General features: G+C 43.5%; 1 protein-coding gene across 2 annotated transcripts; it reads left to right on the top strand.

Annotated features, from left to right (window-relative positions):
- Nucleotides 1–227: 227 nt before the first annotated feature.
- Nucleotides 228–13039, top strand: LOC129338908 (small integral membrane protein 10-like protein 2A). 2 transcript variants are annotated; one of them, XM_054993458.1, is made up of 3 exons: nucleotides 330–418; nucleotides 3714–4612; nucleotides 11501–13039. In XM_054993458.1, the coding sequence occupies exons 2-3, from the start codon at nucleotides 3791–3793 to the stop codon at nucleotides 11603–11605; spliced, it is 927 nt and encodes a 308-aa protein (XP_054849433.1). In that variant the 5' UTR covers nucleotides 330–418; nucleotides 3714–3790; the 3' UTR covers nucleotides 11606–13039. The 2 variants fall into 2 exon arrangements, with proteins under 2 accessions (XP_054849434.1, XP_054849433.1); XM_054993459.1 differs by lacking the exon at nucleotides 11501–13039 and having other exon boundaries at nucleotides 228–418; nucleotides 3714–3855.
- The last annotated feature ends 13661 nt before the right edge of the window (nucleotides 13040–26700 follow it).

Here is a 26700-nt window from a genome sequence, read left to right on the forward strand (position 1 = left end):
CCTCTCTCAGGAGGAGAAAAAGGCCTGGGCGGCACCCGCCAGGAGGAACAGCCGCCGGAAGAGTGCCTCGTGACGTAACAGCGCTGCGGCGACGTCGCCGCGCGGTCCGATTGCCCGGATCTAGCTTGAGCGGAGGGAGGTTGGGCCGCCTTCCTTGACATCCGGGCCTTCGGAAGGGATCTGAGGGGAGGGGGCGGCGCCTATGAGGCCTGGCTCGGCAGGGTCGTATATGGCGGCGGTGCTGCTGTCCGCCCTGGCTGCCAGGCTCTCCCAGTCGGCGGCCGCCCGCTCCTACGGCGTCTTCTGCAAGGGCCTGACTCGCACCCTCCTCATCTTCTTTGACTTGGCTTGGAAACTCCGTATCAACTTCCCTTACTTGTATATCGTCGCCTCTATGATGCTCAACGTCCGGCTGCAGGTGATCTTTGCGGGGAGGGGGGCGCTCGCCGGCCCTGCCTTTTCCTCAGGCGGCCCGCTTGGGTCTGGGCTGTACCGCTTGGGATGTGGGGGAGGTTTGTCTGGGCTGTACCACTTCAGAGTGGGGAGGGTCTGCTGGGGCTGTACCACTTGGGAGGGGGAGGGTCTGCTTGTATCGGAGCTTCGCTAAATGGCTTGTCTGTACTGCAACACGTCATAGTGTGCGCGGCCCATGGAGACCTGGGCCGTACCAGGTGGACTTCAGGGTCCCCCTGTGGCGGTGCCGTTTCAGAGGGTGGGGCGGTTTGCCTGCGCTTGGGCGATCCTAGACTGCCTTGCAGATGAGGCTCACGCTTGAGAACAACACTCCGTCCCCTTCTGCAAATTACTTCGCTCACTCCTAGTTGTTTGTAGTTCTGATCGAGGTAAGAACTGATGAGAGTACTTGTGCCCTCAGGAATTGCACAGGAAGAGAGGATGAAACAAGCTGGTCAGCACCGGAGAACAGGGATCCTGCGTTCTTAAGTGGTAGAAGAAAAGCAGTGGAGGCTGCATCTTGTTGCCCTACAACACCTTCGAGTGTTGTGTCTGCTTGTAGAAACCTGGGGGTGTCTGGGATGTTAGCAGGGAGTCGCAGGCAGTAGGTCCATAAATAATCATTGGTGAGGATTCTGAAAATATCATCCCAGACTTGACTAGAATAGGTGACTTTAAAGGAGAATTAGGTCCATTCACTGAGTGTGGTTCCATCTGTGGCTGTTGTTCAGAATAAATGAAACTTATATGCTAAGAGGTCTCTGAATAGCAGTTGCTTGGGGTGACAGCAACAGGTGGAGGAGCTGTTTTCTTCATGCCTTACTTTATGGACTTCCTGGAGGCATAGGCCTGGCCATTATGGGAAAGGGGATGTTGAACTACATGGGTCCTTGGCGTGATGCTGAGGCTTTATTTTTTGGTTGTTGTAGTCCAATGCTGCTATCCCTGTTGGAACTTCTTGCTTCTGTGTTCCTAGCCACCCCTCCCCTCCCGCCCCTTAGAATCCTTCTGTAAATTCTGATTTACAGAAAATGCACAAGTCATAGTTCAGTGGTTCCATGGTGGTGACATACTTGAAGCATGCCTGACCGCCTACATGACTGGCTTTTAGCCCAGGCTGACAGCTTTTGTATTTCTGGTTTTACTGGTTGCTGTTTTGAAAGACTGATGATGGATTTTGTTTCTTTTGTTTTTAGTTTGTCTGAAGTGGGATAACTTTAATGGTTACATGTTTTATCTTAAGTGGGTTTTACTGTTATGTTCTTAAGGGCTGCTTTGAACAGATTCTGGAGAGTCAGTGGTTTTTCCACAAATGATGCTTTGATGCTGGATGCTTTTAATTAGGTGGCTGCAGGCTCAAGGAAGCTGTCGGTTTATTTCATATAGCAGTAAACTGTGGCTTGCTTTTCATTTGAACCATGCTAATTACTTCAGGAACTCCTGTTGACCTTTAAAGGTGGTTTCTTTTGCATTAGTGCCTTGTTTACAGATGCAGGGCAATGATGTGGCAGGGAACTGTGGGGAAATTGTGTAGGCAGAGAATTGTGGAGGATCTCACTTTTGAAAATCTCTCTCATGTATTGGAAAAAACTAATAGGAAATCAACAAAGCAAGGAACATTTCTCCTTGCTGTGCTAGTTTTCTGCTAGCATGGAGCTTTTTAATGAAGAGGACATCTAATAATAAAATGGTGCATTCCATTATACCACTTCATTCTCTTGCGTGTATGAACCAGGCCTTGAAAGGATCTTTCACTCACACTCTCCACGAAGAAGGTTACTCCAGGTGCTATGCTCTTGCCTCCGCAAAATCCAAACCTTTGAGATTGCTCTGAGGTGTACTCTGAAAGATAATAACACTCAAGAATAAGTTGTGATGATGACTTCATAATTTGCACATTGGCATCCTATTGGTTGACATCAAGTATTGTTTATGTAATAAGTGTTCTGGCGTCTGATTTGTTGGCTGATGACTGATGCTTTTTATCTCTTAGCAACGGCAGAAAAGTGGGTTTTCTCCAAATGGTTTGTAACAGGACAGATGGTGTGTGCAAGAACAGAAGGATGCATGCTATTAAAGTAAATCTTTCAAGAATCTTAAACTTCTGTATTTACTGCCTCTAAAATGGGGACAGTGAAGCACTTTAGAAATTCGTTGTGAGGCTGGAGGTGCACAAAGTCAGCCGGGGCCTCTGTGTAAGTGGAATAAGTGTCTTGTTTTATTGAGCTGTGAAGATCAAATACGTTAAGAGTGTGGCTTTCAAATCTCTTTAAATGCTGAGTGACATAAGACATGATAATTAGGGCTACAACCTCTGCTTAGTTGGTAGATTAACCAACAGAAGCTGTAATTGATTAATCGAGGGTGGGAGGGCTAATTTTAATCAAGGAGCGCCATGATTTTAAAACCACTCTGCTCCATTTTTTAAAAAGTTTTTAGTTTATAGAGAAGGAAAATGCCTGTGACTCCCTTTTCTGTAATGCTGCTCCTCAGGATACTGACTCGGTTTAGAGGCTCAGGTGTGTTAGGAAGGTTTGCCACCTGTCTTGTCTGTATTTATTTTAACAAGACACCTGACCTTTTTAAACAGCCGGTCTCTGCTTTCTTTCTCTGAGACACTACCAGACAGGGCTGCCTAGTTCCCCTGGCAACTGTCCCTCATTCGGATATTTCCTTGAGTTATTGGGGTAGTGAACTAAATATTACTTCTTCTCCTTTCACATTGTCACCTTTTTTATAGGTAGACATAGAGGCTGGCCAAGGCTTGACTGATTTATATGTTTGTTGTCTTTTTTGCTGAGTCAATTAACTTCAGTTTAGCAGGAACGAATACAAGGGAATTTTAAAACTTTAAACATTGGAGTGCTCTAGGCACATGGATATATGATCATTTCTCAGTCCTTGAATTCATGATCCCAAACTCTCCTCATCCTTCCAGTCCTCTGTTACAAACGAAGTTTCTTCCAGTCAGCTTTCAACTCATTCTCCTTCACTCCCAGACTCAGTCTCCCCTCTCTGTTTTCCACCCTCTTCAACTGCTAGCTGTCAGGCTCCCCCCAGCATTCTGTCAGCTCTTCTTGGTTACACGCAGTGAGAGATGGAACAGGACCTGTCCGTCACAGGTGCTTTGCATTTTCCTTTGGAAATCCTTGTTTTAGGCAGTGAAAATCTGCATGAAAATAAATGACGATACAACCTGCTCCCCCCTCCGCTGCTCTGTCAAGAAAGAGTGTTGTAACTGTCTTGTGTTTCTGTTTTAGGTCCATATTGAAATCCACTGATTCATGACCTATGCTGCTCTTCAAAGGCATTCCAGCAGCCCCTGCAGTTCTACACAATGCAGAGCTTTCAGGAGAAGCAAACCTCACAAATCTCTTGCATGAACCTGGGAAAGGAAAATGACTTAGGAGCTGGACAGGTATGCAGAAGTGCTCTCAGTCAGCAGGATGAGATTCTTCATCTTCCATCGATCCATTCGTTAATGAACAATACTGAGGAGGAAAATGGGAATTTACAGCAAGAGTTGTTTTCTCTGAAGATCAGGAACTGTGCTGTCTTTAGAGCTGTGCCGCTGCCTCACATTGCCAGAAAAATGGCACCTTGTCCCAGTGATTCAGGGGCCAGGCACACCAAGAAATTTCTGGGCCTGCTTTCCCCCCCGGAACCAGATGCATTGGAGAAGGTTTTTTGTTGCCTTGATCACACTCTGGCAGCAGACTGGCTGAGGAAAGCGCATAGTTTAATCAGGGACTTGGGCACCTGGAGCTGCTGCGGGGATAACTTTGTTCAGTTTGCACACTTTTGGCTGTCGGAGCTCCAGCAAAATCAGAAGCAGCAGTTGTTGGAACTGGAAATGGGTATTATCAAGAACGAACTTCGCCTTGCGCTTCTTCAGGGATCGGACTCCAAGGAGCTTCAGCCTTTCGATTTTAATGCCATCCTGGCTTCAGCGCTGAGTGAATACCCAACAGAACTTGTCAGCAGCCAGAGTTCATGTGTTTTCCTTGACTACTTAAACTTCATGGCTTTGGATCAAACTCCTGGATATAAGAAAATGCTTTCGAGTATACAGTACGCGTCCAAGAACCTGCAGATAGCCCAGTGGTTGCTAGTTATACGAGCATTTGTTCTTGCAAATCTCTGGCATGCAATAGTGAAGGTAAAGCCGCAATAGTTCTGATGTGCTTCTGCTCAGTGTTTGGCATATACTCTATAAAGTACATTAAGGCACAACGGGTACCGTGCAAGAAAATTTCAGTAGGTATTTTAGTACACTTACCTGGGCAGCTAAAGTTGTTATGCCCATTACATGTGTTGCTTGTAACCTGTTCGGTTGATGTGCACAGATCTGTGCTATTGCTGGGGGTGAGTGCTCCCCTTCTGTGTGGAGAAGCTTGAGAAACTAACTCTGGTGGTGGCTGATGATTATAGGATTGCAGGTGAGTAGGTTAGGCTGGAGGGGTTTTTTTTACCCCTACGAACTGGAATTCAGGTTAACCTGTTCACCTTCTTGGCATTTCTATGGTTCCAGAGTTGGTAGGGAGCCGGAGTTAATTCTTGGCCATAATTTGCTATATCACACTCTCTGCAAGGAAGAAGGAGCAAGGTGTGTGCACAGTGCCAACAACAACCTGCGGGTCCTTGGACACATTGGTTCACTGTGGCGTCTGAAGGGATCCTTGGGAGTTGCAACTGGAGTGAGCTGTCATAAGGACTTTTCAGTGGAGAAGATGTGACAGTTTTGAGGTCATTGAATAGTAAGATGTAGAGCTCTGATGTTTAGTAGAGGAAACAGGCTAATTACCGAAGTGCCCCCAAACTGTCAGGTAGCAGATTTTTTTTTCTTTTCTTTGGGGAAGAAAAAGTTCTATTTTCAGGGCAAATGCTTGAACAATAGGTAGTGATCACCATCTTAGAAAAGGCATTCTTCCTCTGCTCTCCGGAGGAGGGAATGCCTCTTTTAAGGTAGCACTTGCTGTGAGTTATATATACATGTATCTAAATCATGTATGTGGTTTTCCTTTCAAGCTCCTTTGATTATATGCACATTTATGCAGATTTCATTGATTAAAATCTGTTTACTTGTAGTAACTTTTTTTAATTAGGTGGCAGCCCTGGTTTAAACATGGTTTGCAGAGCTAGCTGAAAACAGCATTAAGGGCTCCCATCCTGTTACATTTCTCTGGTCCCATATATTTCTTTGGTTGAACTCTACTGTGACTTGCTTCACACATTTGCTTTCTCTTGAATGTATGCATGGCAAGGAAATGTCATTCTTGGCTTTTTGCACCTCTATCACATGCATGCTTGAAAGCATGTATTTGCTTTGAGCTTATGTTACATTTTTAGGCATATGTGCAAAGAGTTTCAGAAGTGCCCTTTAAACTATGACACGTTGAAGCGGCCCCTCAGCTGGTGTTGTATGGTGTTTGTGTTCAAAGTGGTCTGCCCTTTGCAGGGTATTGGAAGATTACCCGCTGTAATAACAGCAGAGCAAAAGGTACTTTTGATCCCTAGCACACACTCATGTGAGTCTCTTTGAAGAGCTGCTTAGATCCTTGCAGATAAAATTTCACTTTCCCATGGCCTTTTCCAGAAGTCTGCATAAGAATTGGCACTTCTCCTGATTCTGTTGTGGCTTCTCTGCAGGCCTGATTCAGTGATGGAGATCTAGGGCACTAATGTATGCTCGTGTGCTTCACTTGACATTCCTGAGACATACTTGGGATTAAGCATTTAGAGTGAAGTGCTCAGTTGCCCTGTTTTCTCCCAGCCGTACCCCCACATTAAGCTATGACAGCTATGAGTAGGCTGTGCCTGACGATTTCTGCTTTTTTTTTAAGCACTAGGAGAAAAAGATGGGCGCCCTCTCTCACTAGTCATCCTTAGGAACAGTTCCAACCTTGCATTTCTTGGGTTAGGATATAAACGGAACTATCTCATTTTAATGTAGACCTACAGTTCATGCAGCCTGTTCTGACTGGTAGCAGAATTCCTAGGTCTTAGGCAGAGATTTTCCCCAGGGTTGTTATTTAGATCTTTTAACTAAAGGTGATGAGAGCTGAATCAGGCCAAATCTACAGTCTTGCTACAGTGCTGTGTTAACGATGAGAGTGCAGAATTGTGTAAGAGGGCTGCTGGTCATACAAGAATACGACCTAATTGAGAACAACCTTCAGATGAGAGTTTTGCATGTGATTCTTGGGTGAAGGGGGCATCTCTTTTTTCAAAGTTTTTAAAAAACAACTTTATCTGCACACTTTCTGTTGTTGTTTTTTTAAAAAAATTGTACTCTGAGCTTCTTGGTTGTTAGCTTGCAAAATCAGGGCTTGCAATGTAGCAGACACCTGAAGGAGCAAGTTGTGAAGATTAACTGTGAGGAAGCTGTTGCGCTTTTAGATGGACAAGAGTTGACATTTTTGCACTGCTATAAAACGTTATCTAGTGGTCTTACTAACTTGTGATTGGTGCTGTGAGCAAAATCTGTTACAGCGGTGTAGTTCTTGCTGCAAAATTTTAGGGAGTCAAGGAAGGGAAGTGTAGCTATTTGCATTAGAAGGATTTTTGTTGTTATACCAAATAGAGTTTGTCTTTTCCCAGTGCCAGTACTGTCAGTTTTAAGAAGATGAAGCTCCTCTTCCCCAGTACAATAGTTACTGAAAATCAATGGGAGTCTTTTGGAAAACGATGTGTATGAACTCACATTACCTTTTGTCGAATGAATCTATATCTGGTTCATATTGCAAATGGATGTCTCTTAATCAGAAGCAAGTAATACACCTGTGGAAAGAGATATGGACATCTCCAGAGGGCAGCAGTGAAACTTGTTTTAGGTAGTTCAGGCATGCTTTTCTTTCAGAACTGGTTTTTAACTTTAAAACCAGTGTGGTATAGTGGTTTGAGTGGCAGACTAGGACCTGGGCGATCTAAGTTCAGATTCCCTACTCAGCTGTGAAACTTGTTGGATAAATTTGAGCTAATCGCTTTCCCTCCCCACCAAACCTACCTCACAGGGTTGTTGTGCAGGCAGAACAGAGGAGGAGAGAGTCATGGATAACCAGCCACCCTGAACATCTGGGAAGGACAGGATAAAAATGGGATGGATTCACCTGATAATATTCCCGGAGCCAAGTACTGCTATCCTTTAAGAGTGCTTTCAAAATAGGGAAAGGGTTATAAAATCGTGTGCTCTGTCCCCTCCGCAGCTGGAATCACTTTCCCTTTGAACTTGAACCATTCTTGGATGCAATTCCTGGGTCCAGTGTTCTTTTGTGGCACCCAGGATAAGAGAGGATTGTCTGAAGCCTGCTTCAGATTCTGAGTTAGGGGTGCATCTGTTGACATCGGCTAGGGTTAACACTGGTGCAGGCTAAAACACCTTTCGTTGTGGCTCTGTCAGTCCCTTGCTAAAAAATGGATTTGGTGACTGGTTCGTTTCTCCTGCTTTCAGCCTTTGGCTGGCTCCTACTGCTTTTAATTTGTAACTGTGCGTATTGTACTTGCATGTCTGCATAATTCAGCTGCTTCTGAATGTGACATCACAATCCACTGATCATATTGAGTGCGGCTTAGCTATGGTAGTTAAATGTTTTAGGGCTTGCACCCCAAATACTAAACAGGCTATCATGGAATGCGGTCCTAAACAGACATAACACCCTTTAAAGTCCATTGAAGGTTTTGAAGGACGGGAGTCTATTTAGGATTGTACAGTCAGTTAACTATGCTTACTGTTTTAAATACTATATATTATTTTTTAGCTATTTTGAAACAGTTTCTCCATTAAAGAGATCTCAAACTACTTATTCTTATTTGGGGTACGTATCTATTGACTTCACTCGAGACCACTGTGGCTCTTACCCTTTCGGATGCTTTCGTCCAGGTGTGTAATGAACCAGGGATTCCATGAGAGCAGAGGCACTGTAAGGAGGTTTTGGTGCAGGAGAACCAGTAGCCTGTCTCAGACTGTGATATGCTCAAACACATATATAAGCTGCACAGTTTGTTTTCAAAGGAATTGTGGCAATGACTTTTTACAAACATAACAAGAGATGTAGGTACTACAGAAGAATATCATGTGGTCAAGAGCAGGGGATTGAACTACAAAGGTGATTTTTCTCAAACTTCCAGAGCTAGAGATGGATCTTACAGTAAAAGATGCATACTTGTATATAGCTGTTAGAACTGCCGTAATAGTCATTTGCTAAGGGATTATTGCTCATGGTCAGCATGCAAAGAACTGTGAGGTTCCTTGTGTCTAAAGGGACTTGAGTTCCTTGAATGGCGTTCTCCCCACTCAGGCCATGCGACAACCTGTTTTTGAAACTCAAAGAGTTTTCAAAATCAGTTTGATGTGGCACTTGGAGCCTGTTGTTGGAAGGGCAAGTGTTGTGCATGTCAGCAGGGACTTCTTAGAGAAAAAATAAAGTCATTCTAAAATAGCTCTTTGTATACAAGACAAAGCTTGTTAACTGTGTGTAATTTTCTAAATTTTCTAAAAATGTGTCTTAATGAATGAATTTAATGCTTGTGAGTGTTAATGTAAACTGTGTATTTTTTGCCTTGCATATGATGATTACAAACCTGAAAGGGAATTGATACATTCCAGCAGAAACTGAGAGGAAGGTTGATTTAGTAAAATTATGAACAGCACGATCCACAACTCTTTTAAGCTGAACATTAATCATAGGTCCCACATGTGTTTACTTGGAAGGATCTCTCAGTGTGTTCAGGGGGGCATTTCAGGTAAGTGAGCACAAGCTTGTAATCTTATTTTGACTTCTAGCAGGCTAGTGCCCCTGTGCTCAAATTGATGTTCAAAAGTCCCATGTAGTCTAATGAATCTTACTTTCAGAGTACGGATTGCAATCTGTAATGAAGAAGATAGAGGAGCTTCATCTTAATTGAGTTGTGGGCTGGACTGTAAACATCTCTTGCATTTCTGCACTTTATATTTGCAAGCAAATCTACTTCATTAAGTTTTCTTGCACTATTAGAATTTAATTGTCAGAGCGTCTCTGTGGTGCTTTTGAAGGTCAGGAGACTTAGTATACATCAAAAAATGGGCCTGCTGAATATGAAATTATCTAAAAACACTAGAGTATCAGCTTACCAGTCTTTATTGAGCAGCGACCATTCCAGGACGAGGACTTAAACATCTGAAGGAAAGGATTTTACTCCTGTAGGGTCAAGGCAGTTATAGGAAAGACGTTTTTACTAAATCTCCTTTAATGCTGGCATCTGAGATCCATAAAATAGTCTCTCTGCACTTAAGTGCGCTCCATTCTTCTCAAAACAAGGACTGGGTGTAGCTGGAGGGTTTGTGGATTGTTTCATCTGCATACAAGTCCTTGAGGGCTTATTATACTGTAGCAAAATAACTTTGATATACTACTTTGGATTAGGGGTGTGCACCAAAAAAAGAAAATCAGGAAATTCAGATCTGGGATTTGGGGATCCCAAAAAAATCCAGGATCCTCAAAGTTCAGGAAAGATTCCCTGATCTGGCTTGGACAGTTCAAAGAAATCTTGAGTTTATTTGGCTGTTATTCCCTATGGGAAAAACTATCTGGGGGCTATCCAGGAGGCTGGGAGTGGCATTTGTCAAGCAAATGCCACCAGCCTACTCCTGATTGTCCTCTAAACACCCCCCCCCAAGTTTCAGGAAGAGTGGATTCTAGGGTCCAGTTCTGTGAGTCCCTGAACAAGGCACCTCTTGCCACTCCATTGTTTCCTATGGAGAAAAAGTCAAAGCAGCTGACTCCCACTGGAGAAACATACTGGGCAAAGCTGCCATGGCAGAGGCACACACCCAAATGCAAGCTCCACACACAGAATGCCCAGCAAAACCAAACCCCCCAACCCCCCAACTACCCGAGTGTTCCCGAACAAGCTGCCTGGAGCCACTTTCTTATGATGCGAATGTTTCCAAGCTGGTTCTCAGGGCATGAATGCCAGTGGCCAGGAGCACTACTTCCAAAGCAAGCTCAATCCAGGGGAAGCCCGACAGAACCAAATTAAAGCCCCTCCCAAACCCAAGTGCCCCTGAACAAGCTGCCCAGCTTACTCACCGTTGTTCCCTATTATGGGAAAGTTTCCAGTCTGGTTCTTGGGCACAAATACACCAGGGCGCAAGGCTGCCATGGCCATAGCACACTCCCAAATGCAAGCTCATCTTTGAGAAAGCCCAACAGAACCAAAGTGAAGCAAGGCATTGGAATCCCCCAGAACCAAAGTGAAGCAAGGGGACTAACATAAAATCAGAGAATCACGTTCATTCTACCCAAACCAAACTGAAGCAAGGGACACTGTCGCAACTTAGCCCAACAGAACCAGTGTCATTCAAAGCAGCCAGGTAGAACCCAGAGCAAGTGGGAGAACACCGTAGATCAGAACCAAGCAAGTGCCCAGCTACAAGCACAAGGCAAATGGCAAGCAAACATAGTTGTTATGAGATGGATCCTAAGGTGAGAGTGAGGGACAATTTTGGGAAACCCAAGTTCACCTTTCTCTCTCTGCAGGCACTCGCACTTGCTCTGAGGCAAGCCTGTTTGTTTTTTTAAACTCCTTGCAGGGCAATTTGGAAAAGGTTCTCTCCTCAGAGACTGCCATTGGCCAGAGAAGGAGAACACCTGCAAGGATTGGCCACTCACTACTCCCTCCCTGCCTTGCTCCCCCTCCTCCCTGCCTCTTCCTCCCTCTCCCCTTTTTTTTGGAGGGAAATGCTGTTTCTTTCTGAGAAGATAAGGGAAACAGTCAAGCTATTCCTACTGAATTAACCTGGATTTATTTGGGGGGTCAATCCAAGTACCTGGATTGAATCTGGGATTCTCTAATAATCCGGGAAAGCAGGATTTTGCCAAATCGGCAAAAATCCAGCTTTTTCCCTGGACCCAGATTGTGCACCCTTAGTCTGACTGAGATCTACTGTATGATCACTAGGATGCTGTTTTCATGGTCTCTGGTTTTAAAAAAGTTTTTTAAAAAAATTATTGACAATTCATGTAAAGTCATAAGATTGACTAAACAATGTCATGCTTTTAAAATTCAGTTCTATAAGGCATTGGTCAGTACCCAGATCTCTTCCGAGCAACATGTCGAGAGTTCTGTTTCCGCTCCTGAAAAGCAATCCTGTGATGTAGTTAAAGAAAGGTAAGAGAACTTGCATCCCGAGAGAGAGAGAAATAACCTTCAGTAGACTTATTTTACTGCCTATTTGTGTTTAATAGAACTGATACCAGAGTTGTATTGCTTTAACTGAAGGCATTGGGCCTGATCTGCCGGGCTCTGTAAGTCTCAACAGAACTTGCACAGGAGTGAAGTTCTTCGTGGACAATGACCATCAACTTTAAAGCCAGACAATGATTTTATGTAACCTTGAACTCTGAATATGTGCCTGTACTAAGTTTTATATGTAATGCCAAAAACCACAGTGTAATAATGATGAAGCTCTTATGTGTTTTACCTTGTTTTTAGTTTCTTTTTTTTTTCTCAGAACACGCAAAGCTTTACATAAGGGACTTTCTTCATTTTTAAATAACGGTGTGCAGTGGTAGTGCTTTTGAAATCATGGCAAAAGCTCCAAGGGGCTGAAATGTCTATGGTGCAGAGACTTTGCTTCATAGAGCAAGGAGAAAGTGCAGAGGACCGTTTCAATATTCTGTACCTCTGTAAGATATCACTCTTCAGACACCCCTTTGCTCAGTTCAGTGGTACTTGTACAGAAGTCCCCATAAAATTAATTGAACCCAGGCTATAGTTCTTGTTTTCAATAACTGTGTGTAGAAGGCATCTGCTTTTTTAAAACACTAACATTTTAATGGGCTCACTCCAGTTAAGAGAGGATACTGAACCTGTTTGTGAATAAATCATACAGTGTTCTCCTCCCACCCCATATGCACGGGCACATGCGCATGGTGTCATTGAAAAGAACAGTACGCCTATTGGCGACTTCCATGTTGCCATACGTCCCTCTGTCTGGATGGGGACATAGGATATGCTCATGGACTTCTCACTCCCTGCAGCATACCTTTGCACTACCTAAATTGTGTATCTGTTGCCTCTTCTGTTAGGGGACAACAGGAATCTGTTGAACTTGCCTCTGTGGATGTCATGCCCGCACTCAACTGGTTTAAAAAGAAAAGGGAATTAATGCCTGATACTTGTGAACTAAATTTTTAAGATCTGACATGGCACCTGCTGGGAAAGATGCAAGCATTTCTGTAACAAGCTGGAGCTTTTTTTAAAAAATAGAAGAAAAATGTATTTGTTTAGTACAAATGTGTGCATTTGTTGAAACTGGTGTTGGAATTACTCAGTTAAGCCACAGGAGGGAGTTAGCGGTCAATGTTTGAATCCCAATGTGGGGTTTTTCTTTTTTTCTGGTAGACTTTTTCAGGAGCCTAAGGCCATCTTTCAAATATGTTGAATTAAAAAAAAAAACAAAACGTTTTCACCATTGTAATGACAATTGGTTTTGTGTGTCCATACGAAGGCAAAACATTCGTTGTGATGGTTTAACACTTGAACACAAAATGCCTCTTAATGGTCATATGAACTTGTGTTTCGAAGGAAAAATAAAAAAACTCTGTGTTGCAAACCTTGAGCAGCTTGTTTTTTTTCCTGTCTTGTTTTTCAGATGTATTAAAATGTTTCTCTTGGACATTCTTCTGAGGGATTAAAATAATCTCAGGACTGTACTATCAGTTTGTCATTTGACGAACTCTCTGGGAACGATATCGCCAATGTGGGGAGTGGGGAGGGTGATTTTCAATGTGAATTATTTTGTCTTGGGGAAGCTTCCTGTTGGCATTGCTTGCAGAATTGTGAAAGCTGTGTTTGCATGTCTGTGATAGGTCACGTGACAATTCAGACATGCAGCAATGTGCCAGCTGCCAAAATTGGATAAAGATCAGATTGGATGGTCTGCAGGTCTGTCCTGTGGTTGTTTGCCTGAGTGCGGAATGCCTTTCTTCTGACAATTAATAAGGGGCGTTAGCCACATTGTACCATTGTGTATACCACCCTTCCAAAGGAGCAGCAAGATCTATGGGTAAAATCCAATTAATGTGTCTTTACTTGAGAATGAGCCCCCTTTCATATTGTAGCATATGCTTCTGAGTAAAGCATTTCACTTGTTATAACCTGCATATGTTGAAGCCAAACATTGCCCCAAGCTTTATGCTGTAGTAAAGCTATTCGCCTTCAATACACCAAGGTTCCTCTAGTGATCTTAAATCTCATCTTCCTTGTAACCAGTCACAACTCAAATTGGATAGGCATAAAATCCAAACTAGCGTTTTCCTTTTGATTTATTCCCATGTGAAGATTCACAAATAGTTGCAAAAACAGCTTGTTTCTATAGTGTTTCTTCTCATATAAAATTTGTCTTGGTTTGGGAAATTTCAAGGGACGAGTATACCAAGATGCCAGTACTGCTCGACATTCTTGCTTCCAACTACTGGTTAGATTTAATTCCAGGCTATTGACCAGATAGCTTTCCCCCAAAGCATCAGTGGTTGGTCATCTGTAAAAGCCTCAAGACTGTTTTGCCAGGGGTGCTGTATATATCCGGGCATATTCTCCCTCACGTAAGCTTGCATCATGTTTCCCATTGGGAGCAAGGAATTGATGCTTTTACTGGAAAAAAAGTGAAACAGTACCAGGTTAATAGAAAGAATCCGAACTCCTATGCTGGGGGAAGCTTACTGCTGTGATGAGGAATGTCCCATGTACCCATAGGGATTCTCTGTTGTGTGTGCACAGGATTCCCCTGCACAGGGAAGCAGTCAGTGCACATATCAGAGCTGTGACGAGTGTGTCATGTTAAGCGGAAAAAGGGTGGCTTTTGTTTTGTTGACTGTATGAAGTCGGCTCATACTAATGCCCTCTGTCTATGCTGGCAGACAACAGCTCTCCAAGTTTTCAAGAAGAGAATGGACTTTCTCAACCTCTGTTTGCTGAGATCCTTGCACTTTGAACCTAGAATGCTTTGCACGGCAAGCATGTACCCTGCCTCTGAGTTGAAGGCCTGCTTGGTAGAATCACAGTTAGAACATTTCACTCTCATGCGTAACAGCCTTGGAAAGACTCCACAAGCGGAGAAGTCCATAAAAACACTTCTAGACTGCAAGTGTTTTGGGTCATCTATCCTACCAGCAGTTCCACACATTAGTAGTTTGGGAAACATTGGTGGCATGGAAAAAAGAACAAAATCTCTTCTAACTTAGAAAAGCTGTCTTGCTTGGTCGCTGGGAGGTTGTTCATACTCGCCACAGGAGACTAGGCAAATGGCTGTTTACAATTCGAGTCTATAATAGTGAAGCTATAATTTATTCTGAAGCTGCTTTTTTCATCAATAGTTCAATTTAAAATGAAGGAGGCCGTTGTGCTCCAGTCCCTTTGAAAGCCTCAATTCTACCTGTTGTCAAGCAGAACTTTAAATAACACTCTTCCGAAGTAGGTTGTTGGATTCAATTGGCTTTGTATTCTTTGTCAATTGGAAAAGGAAATGAAAATGATGCTATTCTTTGCTAATAGCGTGTTGGAATTATTTTTTAAAAAGAGCTGCAGTGTAGGGAGAAAAGGTATGTTCCACTGGGCCTTTCTCTGAAGTAGGCATAGCTGAGATTTGTAGTCATTGCTGCTCTGTCTATTTCTATTATTGCTGAAGCCCAAGGTGGAATGTAGGCGTCTTGGTCTTGCAGCTTGGCTCTCCGACTGCTGTCCAATGGACTTTTCAACTGTCACTTGTCCAACATTCTGCCAAGCTGCCTACATTTCCCATCAAAACTTGAAGGAAGCTGACAAGTGCCCAACCTGTGTCATTCGTCACTTGTAGTTTGGCCCACAGTGTGACATGATGTCTGAATCCAAGATATCTCTGAGTTGTGCATGCCTAGTGGTGAGATGGGGGGGGCACATGAGCCTAATGCTTTCTATTGCCCATTCTCATAACCCACAGTTTTCTCTGAAGGCAGCCACTGTGGAAGGTATGTTACCAACCTATCCAGTGACTATAGCTGGACAAAGGTTGAGGAACCATGTCAGCTATGAAGTCTAACAAATAGAGTCACACTGCTGATGTAGATGGACTGGTATCCTTAGTTGCTTTTCATTTTGCAAGAAGAAGCCACTTTGGGCCAGGTTCCCTGGGGAGGCTGCATGGAAGTTTTCTTAATAAATGAATGAATTGAAGCCCTACCAGATTTGGAGTATGCTCCTGAAGGACATGCATGCATTTATCATTTGGCTCCCCCCCCCACAGCCCTAAAAACAAGCACACGTTCCTATATCTATATTAAGGTGTTAACCAGGGTTGGTTAGATCACTTTCTATCAAATATGCAAGTTTTGGTGACACTTAAAAGTTTCTTTCCTCATTTATTGTCCTTTTTTTGTTTTGGTCTCATGCTGTCCTTCTTTCCCATTTCTATAATGCTAAGAAAAATATGTCTTAAAAATGTAGCTAGCATCAACACTACTGAAAACTGGTAGAACTTGTGTGACTTTGGACCAATGGAGTAGAGGCTTTTTTGGCTTGAAGGGCTGGAATATTTCTTCAGTCTCTATCCAGAGAGAAGTTTTGGGTTTATCCCTGAGCTGGTGCACACCCTGTTATGGCTTTCACTTTGTGATCTAATTTTTTATTTCTATATCTTTATATCTCACCCTCCTTCCATCATGGAACTTAGCCATCCTAAGCAGAGTACACTGTTCTAAGTGCATTGACTTCAATGGACTGTAAATCAGCTAATGGGGGATTTCTAGGAACTCTCCTGTGCAGGTGCTGACCTCACCTAGGTCTGCAGCAGAGTTGCTGAATGATTTCCCTGGGACTTTGGACAGCCATGTCACAAACTGCTCTCAGCAGGGCTTTTTTTCAGCTGGAACGCGGTGGAACAGAGTTCCGGCACCTCTTGAAAATGGTCACATGGCCGGTGGCCAAGCGGCACAGAGGGCAATCTAAACTCCCCTCTGTCTGGATACGAGGGGCTGGGGCCACTGGCCATATGACCATTTTTGCAGAGGGCGATTTAAACTTTAAAAAACTCCTCCCTTCTTCCAGCTGACCCAAAGTGACGTCATTGTGCGGTCCTGAGTTCCACCACTGAGTTCTACCACCTCTTTTCCCAGAAAAAAAGCCCTGGCTGTCAGTACACCTTTACAAAAGAAGGGAGTGGGGAGAGGCTGTGTTCTTTGGCAAGCACAAGTTGAAAGCTTTTTACATGCTTGATATTAACTGCATGATCTTTGGGTTCTGGCTGTTGGGACATAACCACTAGCCCATCAGTCTGTAGCAAACACAAATAATCAATAGTGTTTGCCTTTGTACTCCACCAGCTTTAATTGTTAATGTATTTTGCTTTCCCTCTCTTCCCTTCTCAGAGCTCTTCAGAGTGTTCAGTTTGGATATGCAGATGTCTTGGATTATCTTGTCAGAAACCAAAAGCTTGATCTTGGGGTCATTGATGAAAAGAACCGAAATCTGTTGTTCTTAGCAGCGGTGTATGATCAGTCTAAGATCCTGGATTATTTCCTTGAAATGGTCAGTTGCATCAAAGACCCATTACAATTTAGTCTTTAGATGTCAAAAATGTTATTTTTAAAATTAAGAAAATGTCAAAGGTGCTACATTGATTTAGCCATTGGGGCCGAATCTTCAGATTTCATCTGCAGAAGTGAAAGTAACTTTCTTACCGGTAGTTGGAAGTGGGGGGAGTTCAAAGCAGCAGATGTGCTGCTTTGTTGGCTTTCTTACCTGCACTCCATATCAGCTTGCTTTTACCCAGGGCTTTTTTTCAGCTGGAACGCGGGTGAACAGAGTTCCGGAACCTCTTGAAAATGGTCACATGGCTGGTGGCCCCGCCCCCTGATCTCCAGACAGAGGGGAGTTTAGATTGTCCTCCGGCTCGGAGGGCAATCTAAACTCCCCTCTGTCTGGAGATCAGGGGGCGGGGCCACCAGCCATGTGACCATTTTCTTCGAGGGCAACCCACTGAGTTCCACCACCTCTTTTCCCGGAACCCCCCCCCTGCTTTTACCTATGCTGCCAAATTTATTTTTATTTAAATAAAAATAAGGAGAAGAAGTTAATGGATATGGGCTCCCCCTGGGCTTTATGCTCTCCACAACCCCTGTGAGATAAGTTGAGCACAGCTAAGGAAGGGGTTTGAAGGTCTCCGTTATCCAAGTCCAGTCGAAGGTAACAGTCTGGCCACTGTGCCACTTTGACTGACTATCCTCTCTGACTATTACTTATAGTTTCCATAAGAGTTACCTAACTTATCGATGATCTGCGTTATCTGCTCCAAATTGCTGACCATCTCATGATGCTTGACCATCTTACTCAAGCTAGTTTTAGGGAATTAAATCCAGTTAATTTAATTAAAGGGCCCCATCCATGAATACTAGTTCAGATTTGGGTGGGGGGCACCAGTTAGCCACTGTGTGCACGTAAGGGTGGGGGAGCCAGCCCATAAGCCACTCCTGAAATTGAATTGCGTTGGACCATGAATGGAGGGGAGGGAGGGAAGAGGACGCTGCCTAAATGATACTTGTGCCTGGACAGGGAACTGGGTGCCCCCTTCTCTGCCAGAGTACCCCGTTCTGCTCTGGTGCATGCCTGTCTGCTTTCCTCTTGTGCCAGCATACCCCCCCCCATTCCTTCCCACTCCAGAAGTCCATTCTTAGTTGTTATGAACTATACCATCTATGTGCATGGTGTTTGATAATGCAAGAAGATCGGTCCCAGCTTAGAAAATGGGCAGAGGGAGGTGGCAGAGGTGAGGGGAAGCCAGAGTGTGTATGAACATGCATTACTTACACTTTTTATGTGCTAAAAGGAGCCCCCCAGGTACCAGTTTTTCTACCACAGGGAATGTGGAATTTTGTCTGTCTGTCTATTTTATTCGATTTGTATTCTGCCCTCCCCACATCAGCAGGCTCAGGGCAGATTCCAGTTAATACAATAATATAAAATACAAATACCTTTAAAACCAATAAAACATCTTAAATATTTTTAAAAAGAACACAAAAGAAGAATTTACCTGGCTGCCTCAGGTCTTGAGCTGCTTAGAGTATAAAACTACCTCCCCAGCTTTATTCTACCCCACCTCCAGTGTGTGGTAGAATAAAGCTGGAGAGGTAAATTCCTTATTGGGGTCTAGCAGCTTGAGGCTTGGACTAGCTGAATAAATTCCACATTTCCCATGGTAGAAAAGCTGACATGGGAAGGGGAGCAGTTTTTTACACTGCTCGCTGGGGTGAAGTAGAAGTAGAGGAATGAGATGCCCCTCCGGTGGCAATGACATGGATCACACCATTTCAGACTGCTGGGGTGGGGAAGCATATACTATGGAATGCTCCCCATATTTTTTTTAAAAAAGGAACAACAATTCCTTGCAAACTGGAAATGAGCACAGCAAGCAAAATGAGGGGGGGGGGGGTTAAGAACAATGTTTCTGGCCATGCTACTTTTCTGTTTGCATGGACTTTTTAAGCAAAGGAACCTTCAAAGCAGAAATCTACCATCCAGTCCATTCTGCCCTCTCATTTTCCTACCTTTGCCAGCCAGGGAGTTTCAGGGATGGGCAGGAGGGAGTTCCTCTTTGGTTCTTCTTCCTTTCATCTTGCTCTGAGAATCTTCTGCCTCTATTACACAAAGAGTGATAATTATAGGATCCCTCTATCCTTTTGGCACTCGGGTCATTTTCCCAGGTATCTCTGAGCTGCCTGCAAGAAAGAAGAGATGGGTAGAAGTAGGAGGAGGGGAATGAGAATTTAGCAACTCTAACATAGCCCTGTGATGGACAGCGTCCAATGATTTGTCCTGGAAGGTGCTGGCTGCCCAGAGGTCTTTCCTGTGTTTCCTTTTCGCTTTGTGTGCTCTCTGTGTTTGGCAAACGTGTGTCTGTCACAGTCCACAGTTTGCAGCTCTGATGTACACCTAAAAATGTAATGTGTGAAACAATCCTTAAGGAGTGTGTTTGTGTCGAGTAAAGAAAACATTATGGAAACTTTACAGAGGGCTTCCTTATTAGTACATAGGGAAGGAGTCTGCATGCCTGTGGAAATACTTGTTCAATTCCTCTTGGAGTTTTAATTATCTTTAACAGAAGCTTACTAATTTCAGCATGATTAGTTTCAAGGACACATTTGAATCTCTGCTCCTACCTGTCAAACCCGGTAGCATGGCAAGGAAGCGCTGATGTTCTTCTTCAGAGGAGGGAGTTATAGGAATAGGAACTTCTTTTTTTGCAGTCAAGTCGCAGTTGACTGATGGCAATCCATTAAGATGTTCAAGGCAAGAGAGCAACAGAAGAAAGTTTGCTGTTGCTTGCCTCTGCATAACATCTCAGGTCTTCCTCGGTGTTCTCCCGTCCAAGTACTAACCAAGGCCTGCCCTGCTCAGCTTCTTAGAGCTTATGAGATTGGACTAGCCTGGGCCATCTAGGTAAGGATGATAGGAACTTGGTGAAGAGCAAGGCGAGTGTAGCTTTACATATATTGAAATGTCCTCTACCAATCTTTTGTCGTAAAAGACGCCTGTGTCGTCAGAATAGAAACAGAGGGCTTTAAGTGCCATGGCCAGGCTTCCGTTTGTAGACATCTGTGGATCATCAAGAGATCGTTATCGTTATTAGGATGTTGTAATTATTTTGGTAAACAGCAGTGCAGATTGCCGAGGAGGTCGCGTGGGTTTTCCCACAAACCCTGTCTCCATGGATTTAGTCCAAACGTCATGTCTGGGGGCAGGGGAGGAGATGAGAGGGGGGTTTGGCATTGAGCTTGGGCCTGAGACACTGGAAACGGGTGCGTGTGCTTGAAACCAGTTTTCCTCCCACACCATTTCAATGGTGGAAATTGTTCCCCCACATCACCCCGAGTTACTGTTAGCCATGGAGGGAAGGTTCTTTTTAAAAAGCATCCTTATTAGATTTTTTTCACCCATCCTTGCTCCTCCTGAAGTTGCTATCGACTGAAACGGTGCAGAGAGGGGTGAAGGGATTCAGCCCTCCCTTGCTTAGCACCCTAATCCAATTCTTTTCCCTCTTTTCACGCTGCTGCTCTTTAATTCTGAAGAAAATGTACTTGTTCATTCCACCCCTCGCCTGGAATTTTTGGGTTTCCCCTTTGGGGAATATCAACTTGGGTGTGTGTGTGTCCCTTTTTGAAGTGGAGTTTCTTCAGAACTGAGAGAAATGTTTCATTCACATCTGGCCTTATCGTTTTTGAGTTCCGTGGAAGAATTCAGAGGGTTCTTCCCAGACAGCATCCCGTCCAGGCAATCCCCACTTTTAAGCTTTTACCCAGTTTGTGTCCTGGGCTCTAGCCTCTAGAAGAAACAATGAATCTGCAGAGGAATCCATCTGCATAGCATGAATTGGTCTATAGGACTGGATTTTCCCATCATTTGGTAACAAAAGTCCCCTTGTGAGGACTCTTCCTCCCATTGTCAGAAAGGACTCATTCCTGGTATCCTGGAGAACTGCAGGAAGAAGCACTCTGCAGGTGGGAGTGTTCTTCATTTGTGCTTGCGTCAATAGAAAAAAAAATGGCACTGGCTGCCTAGCTAAGCAGGCATCTCTTCCTGGAAAAGCAGGGATTTCCACATACTTAAATATTATGGGGAAGGCCATGGCTCTGTAGAAGTGATTGGTTTGTATGCAGAAGGTCCCACTCCCAAGTTCACTCTCCAGGACCTCCTGGTAACATATCTCAGGAAACAGGTATTAGGAAAGACCATTCTTTGCTGGAGACCCTGGAGAGCTACATCCTATCTGAATAGGCTGAAGTCCTGCATGCATTTAATATGTAATTTGAATAAGTATAAATTTTGAAAAACATGCTGAGCTAAGTGGACTAATGGACTAAGGCAGCATCAGGGCTTTTTTTCTGGGAAAGAGGTGGTGGAACTCAGTGGGTTGCCCTCGGAGAAAATGGTCACATGGCTGGTGGCCCCGCCCCCTGATCTCCAGACAGAGGGGAGTTTAGATTGCCCTCCGCGGCACCAAGTGGCGCGGAGGGCAATCTAAACTCCCCTCTGTCTGGAGATCAGGGGACGGGGCCACAGCCATATGACCAGGGCTTTTTTTCAGCGGGAACGCGGTAGAACGGAGTTCCGGCACCTCTTAAAAATGGTCACATGGCCAGTGGCCCTGCCCCCTGATCTCCAGACAGAGGAGAGTTTAGATTGCCCTCCGTGCTGCCGAGTGGCGCGGAGGGCAATATAAACTCCCCTCTGTCTGGAGGTCTGGGGGTGGGGCCACCAGCCATGTGACCATTTTCGCTGTGGGCAATTTAAACTTTAAAAAATTCCCCCCTTGTTCCAGCTGACCCAAAGTGACGTCATTGTGCGGTCTTGAGTTCCACCACCTCTTTTCCCAGAAAAAAAGCCCTGCATGTGACCATTTTCAAGAGGTTCCGGAACTCCGTTCCACCATATTCCAGCTGAAAAAACGTCGTGGGCAGCATCATGTATTCAAGTTACCTTATGCCAAGTACAACTACCAGTCTGTATAGCTCCAGATTTGCTACCTTCTCAGGTGCTAATTTTTCCTGATCATGTTTCCGTTGATTCTTTGGCTTATGCCAGGACATGCTATATGCTAAGCACGATCTCTCTGCACTGAGATTTCCTGTAGATTTTTTAATTTGTTATTTCTTCTTACGTTTTTTGTTAGAGATATAATTATTATTTTTTTATTGTTAGGAATAGCATACAGTGTGTCACTATTTGTGATTTTATTTTGACTTCTAATGTACGTCTCCTTATGTGTGTGGTATTCTCCACTGGCTATTGTTTGTTCTTCTAGACCCTTCCCATACCTGATGTAAACCAAGCAGCAGAAAACGGAAACACGCCGCTTCATGCTGCAGTAAACACTGGAAAAATGCACCTGGTCTCACTGCTCTTGCATTACCCTGGAATCAATGTGAACATCCCCAACCCACAGTGCGATGGAGCTACCGCGCTGCACCTTGCTATTGTTTATGGTAAAATCCCTGGCTGTTTTTTTTTTTGTGGCTTTAGGACAGTTCTGTGTTTAAATCCATGCCATAATTCTTTAGTGATAGAGAAAACATGCCCACCTTGGGCTTTGAGATGCTTGAGAGAAAGGAGGAAATATAAACACTCTAAACAAAATACGGATCGGTTCCTTAAGGTGGTTATGGTGATGCGGACAAACTAACTTTAATTTTGGCCTCTTCAGGATTTCAACAGAGGCATTGACATTTATTGAAGCAAAAAAATGGTGTGCGTGTGTGTTAACATCTATAGTTACTATTTACTACCACATTTTTATCCCATCCTTTCTCAAAGAAGTTCCAGGGCATCATATAAAGTGAAAAACAGAACAGTACTTAAGATCCCAGATTCAGAGTTACTGAAATGTATTGATTTCAGCGGGTTTAGACTGGAGCAGCTGTGTCTAGGAGTTGCCCTGCAAGAAGCGGACCCCAAGCAGCTCAATCGCTCAGATAAATGTCTAGGGAAGCCCGAACGCAGGACCTTTGGATCTTTTGCATATGTTTCGGTTGCTATTATCACCAGCTAAAAAAAAAAAATCTCTCTCCTCCTTCCCTCTGGTTTTATTTTTTTTAGGGCACCTGGGAATTTGCTATTTATTGCTGAATGCTGCAGCTGATGTTGAAAGTCCTGTCGGAGGGTTAACACCTTTACAGCTTGCGGAAATGTTTGGTAACAAAGCTATCATTGGCCTTCTCAAAATGCATGTCAAACGATTTAAGCTTGAAAGTAAAATGTTAGGCTTGTCAGCTTTAGAATTTTAAAAAAATGGTTTTTTAATTAAAGCTTTTTTTAAAAACAAAAGAAAAAACGTGCGATATTGTGCTTTTATTCCTTTTGAAAGAATGGTATTAATTTCCACTATATCTGATTTAGTTGTAAGCTGCATCTTAAATGTGTGAAAGTTTTCAAAATCTGAGGCTATTTCCTTCCATTGTTGTCCTGTTTTTTGTTTGTCTTCAAGCTACAGCTGTATTTTTCATATTGGGCTAACGCGGGAGGGGGTACCCCATTACTTTGCTTTTTGTTTAATTCTTAGCCATCAACATTGTAACATAGCAGTAGACTGGGCCCAGATCTCCCACTTCCTTGCAAGTTTTTGACAGCGTGCAGTTAACATGATTTGAATAGCATTGCTGAGAATATTGTGGCTGTCAAGCTGCAACTGGTGGGTCTATGCTAATATTGTTGTATCGTTCCACAGTTGTTAACCTCAGTGAGTAGTGAGTCATCCATCCTAAAACCATACGATTGGGTTTAGAAGTGTAGAAGCTATTTTAAATAGCTAACTCCATTTTGGAAAATAAGGTTAGAAAGTCCACACAGATGGAGGGAGAAAAGTGGATGAAACCAGAACTGATTTGTTCCAGAATGTTAGGAAAATTTTTCTTTATATATTCTGCTTAAAGATAGTCTACTTGTTCCATATATTCTGCTTAGAGACAGCCTTCTTATCTCATGTTGCAATTTCTCCTATACAAGAGTGTGTATTCTGCTGTTTCACTTGTTCTTCATGTGGCTGACGTCCAAGGCATTCTCATTCGCTTTATGGATGCTCCATGGTTTTTGAATATTATTTCATGGTTTATCAGAAACTGAGCCCTGCATCCATATTTCTGTTGTTTGAAATAGTTAAGTGTGTAGCACCAAAAATTATGGCTATGCTTTAATGTCCTTTTGAAAAAATCCATTCTCAAAATTGTTTGCCCTATAAGTTGCAAAAAGAAGGCTTGTTAAACTCACATTCTTCCTGGTTAATCTGGTTAATTAAAAGCAAGCTAATTCTTGCATGGAGTAATAAGTTTAGTTGCCTTGCTTTGCACTAGTGAATCTTTTTGCTAGACAAACCTGAGGAGTGATCAGAGACATATCGGAAGGGCTTAATGATCTTTAATGACCTGGAATCTTTTCTTTGGTGGATCTCGAAGTCCGGAGAAGACAGAGAAACAATTCTGAATCTGGACAAAGATGCATGCAGATAGAGGACTGACAGTCCTTGCCATAGTTAGCTGGCATTGAAGCTACTTGGGCCTGGGAGGGAAGGGCATGTGTGACAACTGCAGGCTTCTGCACGGTTGCTTTGAAAATCTGAAGCTGCATTAATGTCAATTTATTTGGATCCACCCACCATTTCACCCTTTTTCCTACAATAAACTTCTGTCTATAGAGACATTTTTGAGCTTCCTTAGTACATTACATTTCTCTGGGATATCTTCCCTCTGTGCCACACTGCTTGGGCACTACATATAAGGTATTTTCTAGTGTTTCCTTTCTGTTCCTTTGTTCTTGTGCTGAGTATGAGCTAGAAGCACTCCTTCTCAGCAGGTCATTCTAGATTTTCTCAGGCAATATCTCAGTGGTGGTACCCAATTACCAGGGTGCATTCCAGGGAGTCCGTGGTCTAAGATTCCCAGCAAGGAAAGTCACATTTCTCCCCTTCCAAATTTAGAGCCAGTGTGTAGTGGCTAGAGTGATGGAGTAGGGTCTAGGTGACCCAGGTTCAGTCCCCCACTCTGCCATAGAAGCTTGCTGGGTGACCTTGGGTGACTGGGTGACCAGTCCCACACTCTTAGCCTCATCCACCTCATAGGGTTAATTAATTAATTAATGCAGTTGTGCTGCCTGCAGAGGTGCAGTGTTTGCTTTCCATTAGGCTCTGTTTGTTCATATTACAGAAGCACTGTGAATTTCTAGTGTTGTTCTACTCCAATCCTCTGCAGTCTTGTCCTGGTTAGATTACTAACATGGCAAATGTCTTATTATCCATTAGTTAAATTTTCAGTCCACCATTCTTCAGGGCAGTATACATGGTTCTCTCTTCCTTCAACAATCACATGAGGTAGGTTAGTCTGAGAAAGAATGATTGGCCCAAAGTCACTCAGTAAGTTTTCTCCTCCATCTTATCCTCACAACAGCTCTGTAAGGTCAGTTAGGCTGAGAGGGAATAACAGGCTGATGGTCACCCAGTAGGAATTTGAACTCGGATCTCTCCAATGCTAGTCTGAACCTCTGACCACTTCATTGGTTCTGGTTTTATATGACTTTCTTAGAGTAGGGGACTAGTGACTGGATTAGAATGCTGTTGTCACACTGATCTGATTATTGTAACATACAAAGCACACAGAGTTTTAGAAATGTGTGGGATTTAAGATGAGGGCTGACTTTGAGGGCCCCTGTGAAAGCTATGGCCAAAATGTTCAGCAGAGACTTCAGTAGTGCTGGGAAGACTGGCCAAATTCCTCTTGCAGAGGAAAGATAAAGTCTGAAGTTGGGAGGGGGCACAACAGACGCTTTCTACAATAGAAGATGTGGCAAAACTGTTACAAAAGCAGGATAACTCTTTCTCTCTCCTAAACCAAATACTTTTACACATAAAATGCCAGTAATAGCAACTGACCATTAAAACCTGTCCGCTAGACGGAGGAAATGACCCAGTTTGCCTTTGGGGATTCGTAAATTCCACTCAGGTCAAGTGCAGATGAAAAAGCAGACAAAAGAGAGAAGAATATACAACACAGCTGGAAACATTCAACTTCGCTCTTCTGCAAACCTACAGCGGAATCTCCTTTCATAGGATAGAAAACATTTTTAAAAACTTAAAATTGCTTTTATATTTCAAGCAACAAGGTCTTTATGTATCAAAGTATCTGCTTGACACAGCACAGAAAATGAATTATATGTGCCTTGGAAACAGAAAGCTGGCATGGGGGAAATAGCCACCCCGTTTTTTTCATTTCTAGGTCACCAAGATTTCTTACATGTTCAATCATGTGGACAAAGAATTTAAACATACTTGCAGGAAGCATACTGTCCTTTTCATTATATTTCTTCAGCAATAAACAAGGCATGATTCCTTGACAGACAGAATGGGGTGTGGTTTAGTGCCAGACCTGGGAGACCCAAGTTCATATCTCCCCTCTGCCAGGGAAGTTTGTAGGGTGACCTTGCGCCAGCCTTGTGAGGATAATAGAGAGTCCTCACTGAGGAGAAGGGCCGAGTATAATGAACTAAATAAGGAACAGGTATCTTACATTGGGATCCGTTGTTCAGAAAAATCCAGTAGGCATTCTCCAAAATTTAGCCATGTCTTAAGCATCCCTCTTTTGATCCTGGCCAATGCATGAGAGAATTCTGATCCATTTTGGATTTGTCTGCAAGGCTGGTTTAAGGCTTCTTGCCTCCCCAAGCAAGACACATGCATCCCTATTTGGGCCTTGTGCC

This window comes from Eublepharis macularius, chromosome 12 (genome assembly GCF_028583425.1).
Source record: "Eublepharis macularius isolate TG4126 chromosome 12, MPM_Emac_v1.0, whole genome shotgun sequence".
Taxonomy (NCBI): domain Eukaryota; kingdom Metazoa; phylum Chordata; class Lepidosauria; order Squamata; family Eublepharidae; genus Eublepharis; species Eublepharis macularius.

Coding starts and splice junctions, on each gene's coding strand:
- LOC129338908 (XM_054993458.1), top strand. CDS start 3,791: ATGCAGAGCTTTCAGGAGAAGCAAACCTCACAAATCTCTTGCATGAAC. Junction 4,613..11,500: donor TCTGGCATGCAATAGTGAAG/GTAAAGCCGCAA, acceptor TTTAAAATTCAG/TTCTATAAGGCATTGGTCAG.